At 36.5% G+C, this 1,887-nt stretch overlaps 1 protein-coding gene across 1 annotated transcript in view; it reads left to right on the forward strand.

Moving 5' to 3' along the window:
* LOC107714262 (lethal(3)malignant brain tumor-like protein 1) overlaps window positions 1–1,450 on the forward strand; it is a 20,144-nt gene extending 18,694 nt beyond the window's left edge. Inside the window, exon 19 of the mRNA XM_016520074.1 lies at window positions 1,411–1,450. Coding sequence (XP_016375560.1) covers window positions 1,411–1,450 — 40 coding nt within the window. The remainder of the gene's footprint in view (window positions 1–1,410) is intronic.
* Window positions 1,451–1,887: the final 437 nt, after the last annotated feature.

Consider the following 1,887-nt stretch of genomic DNA (forward strand, 5'->3'; position numbering starts at 1 on the left):
CAATTGAGCAGACACAACTTTTTCTAAAATTTTAGACATAAACGGAAGATTTGAGATGGGTCTGTAATTTGCCAGTTCACTAGGATCTAGTTGCGGTTTCTTAATAAGAGGCTTAATAACCGCCCTTTCACGTTTATTTTCTAAAACGAAATAAAACTGAACACCTCAAAATTACAAAACAAACAAAAAACAATATCTTTCAAAAAGGTCTCTTCAGTATAATGGATAAATAAAATGATGTTAAGTCAAATTAAAAAGCCGAAGCCTTCTTGCAGTGGATGTGCTGGTTTGGGCCTCATTGCCGGCTGCAGTCATGTCCTCATCTCATATATAAACACATCTGATTCACAAATACTTGCTAAGGAACTCGTATTCACACAAATTAGCCTTGTTGACAAGTTTGGGTGAGTAAGGGCAAAACGCACAAGATGCAGTACTTTCAGTGACCTGTAGCAGGCAGTATCATGTCTTTTGTAGCAGAAATAAACTGCTGCAGAAAAAGCTAGGTCCATGCGAAATGTAATGTGTAACTGCAACACTCATTTCAAATGTAGTGGAGTAAAGAGTACAGATACTCATTCAAAAATGTAGTGAAGTAAAGAGTAAAAGTTGCTAATATCTTTGATACTCAGTACAACTACAAAGTACCCGAAAAGATACTCAAGTACAGTAACTAATTACATTTACTCCAATACTTTACACCTCTGAAATCAGGGCCCGTATTCAACATTTTAACATAAATGTTTCAACATAAAACATTTTATCTTACCACTAAGAGTTCTCCTTAATATCAGTAAAAGTTTTTAGCTAAGAGTTTTCTTTTAAAGTCCCCATGAAATCAAAATGAAAGTTTTTTGGGTGTTAGCATCAATATGTTAGTCTTAAGGTTATCTATAAGGCAGTGTGCTCCAAAACAGTGACAAAATTCGCATTTAGAAGATATAAGCATTCAAAGCTTGCAGTTCGTAACTTCCGCCAAAACGGCTCAACAATTTTTTTGACGTCACATCGTACTTCAGCTTCTCATCAAACTTTCTGTCCAAGTCCTCTTCCACGTCCGACTCCTCTCTCTCTTTGTCCTCCTCTTACTCTGACTCTCATTGCCTCCATGCTTGCAAAGTTCTCAAAATGGCTTACCTGAGGCCTATTTGTAGTGCTAAGGCTCAGACCGATTGGTGTTCTGTTTTCTGTGCAAGTGTTTTCAGGTGTGTATGTAAGTGCCTACAATTGCCAGATGAGTTTTGCATTTTGAACAGAGTGTTTTCCCAATGATAACAGGTGATTTCGTTTTTGAACAAAGTGTCTAATGTAAGAAAACATGTGTAGTGTTTCGCAATAAGTGTGTTACAGAATTGCAAACAAAGTGCAAAGTTGACAATGTGTTTAAGCTATGGTTACACTGTGTTTCAGGTATGCTACAAGAAGTTTAGGTATTGAGGCTTTGGTCTAAGCATTCGGTTTTAGTGTGTAAGCAATGGGCAAAAACTGTAATATCCTAATTAAGCAATATATTGACAGATGACGTCTATATCATGTTGTTTTGCAATTCGTTGCACTATTGCATGGTTTTATTAAAGAGACACTAATGGTCAATAGTTGATGATATTACTGTGAAGAATTATGAAAATTACAGCATGGTAAATGACAAATGCAAGCATCTCAAGTAGAGTCTTCCAGAAGAGTCTTATTCAGAATATGTGGATTAAGTGCAAAACAGAAGCATAAACCTTTTTTAGAATAAACATTCTGTAACTCTTTCAGCAGAATATGTAGCTTAATCAGAACCTAATGAGCATGTAAACGTAAAGACGGTGTGTGTGTGTGTGTGTCTGTGTGTGTGTGTGTGAGTGTGTGTGTGTGTCTGAGTGTGTGTGTGTGTGTGTGTGT

The sequence above is a fragment of the Sinocyclocheilus rhinocerous genome, unplaced genomic scaffold, assembly GCF_001515625.1.
Source record: "Sinocyclocheilus rhinocerous isolate Xijiao unplaced genomic scaffold, SAMN03320098_v1.1 scaffold1290, whole genome shotgun sequence".
Lineage (NCBI taxonomy): Eukaryota > Metazoa > Chordata > Actinopteri > Cypriniformes > Cyprinidae > Sinocyclocheilus > Sinocyclocheilus rhinocerous.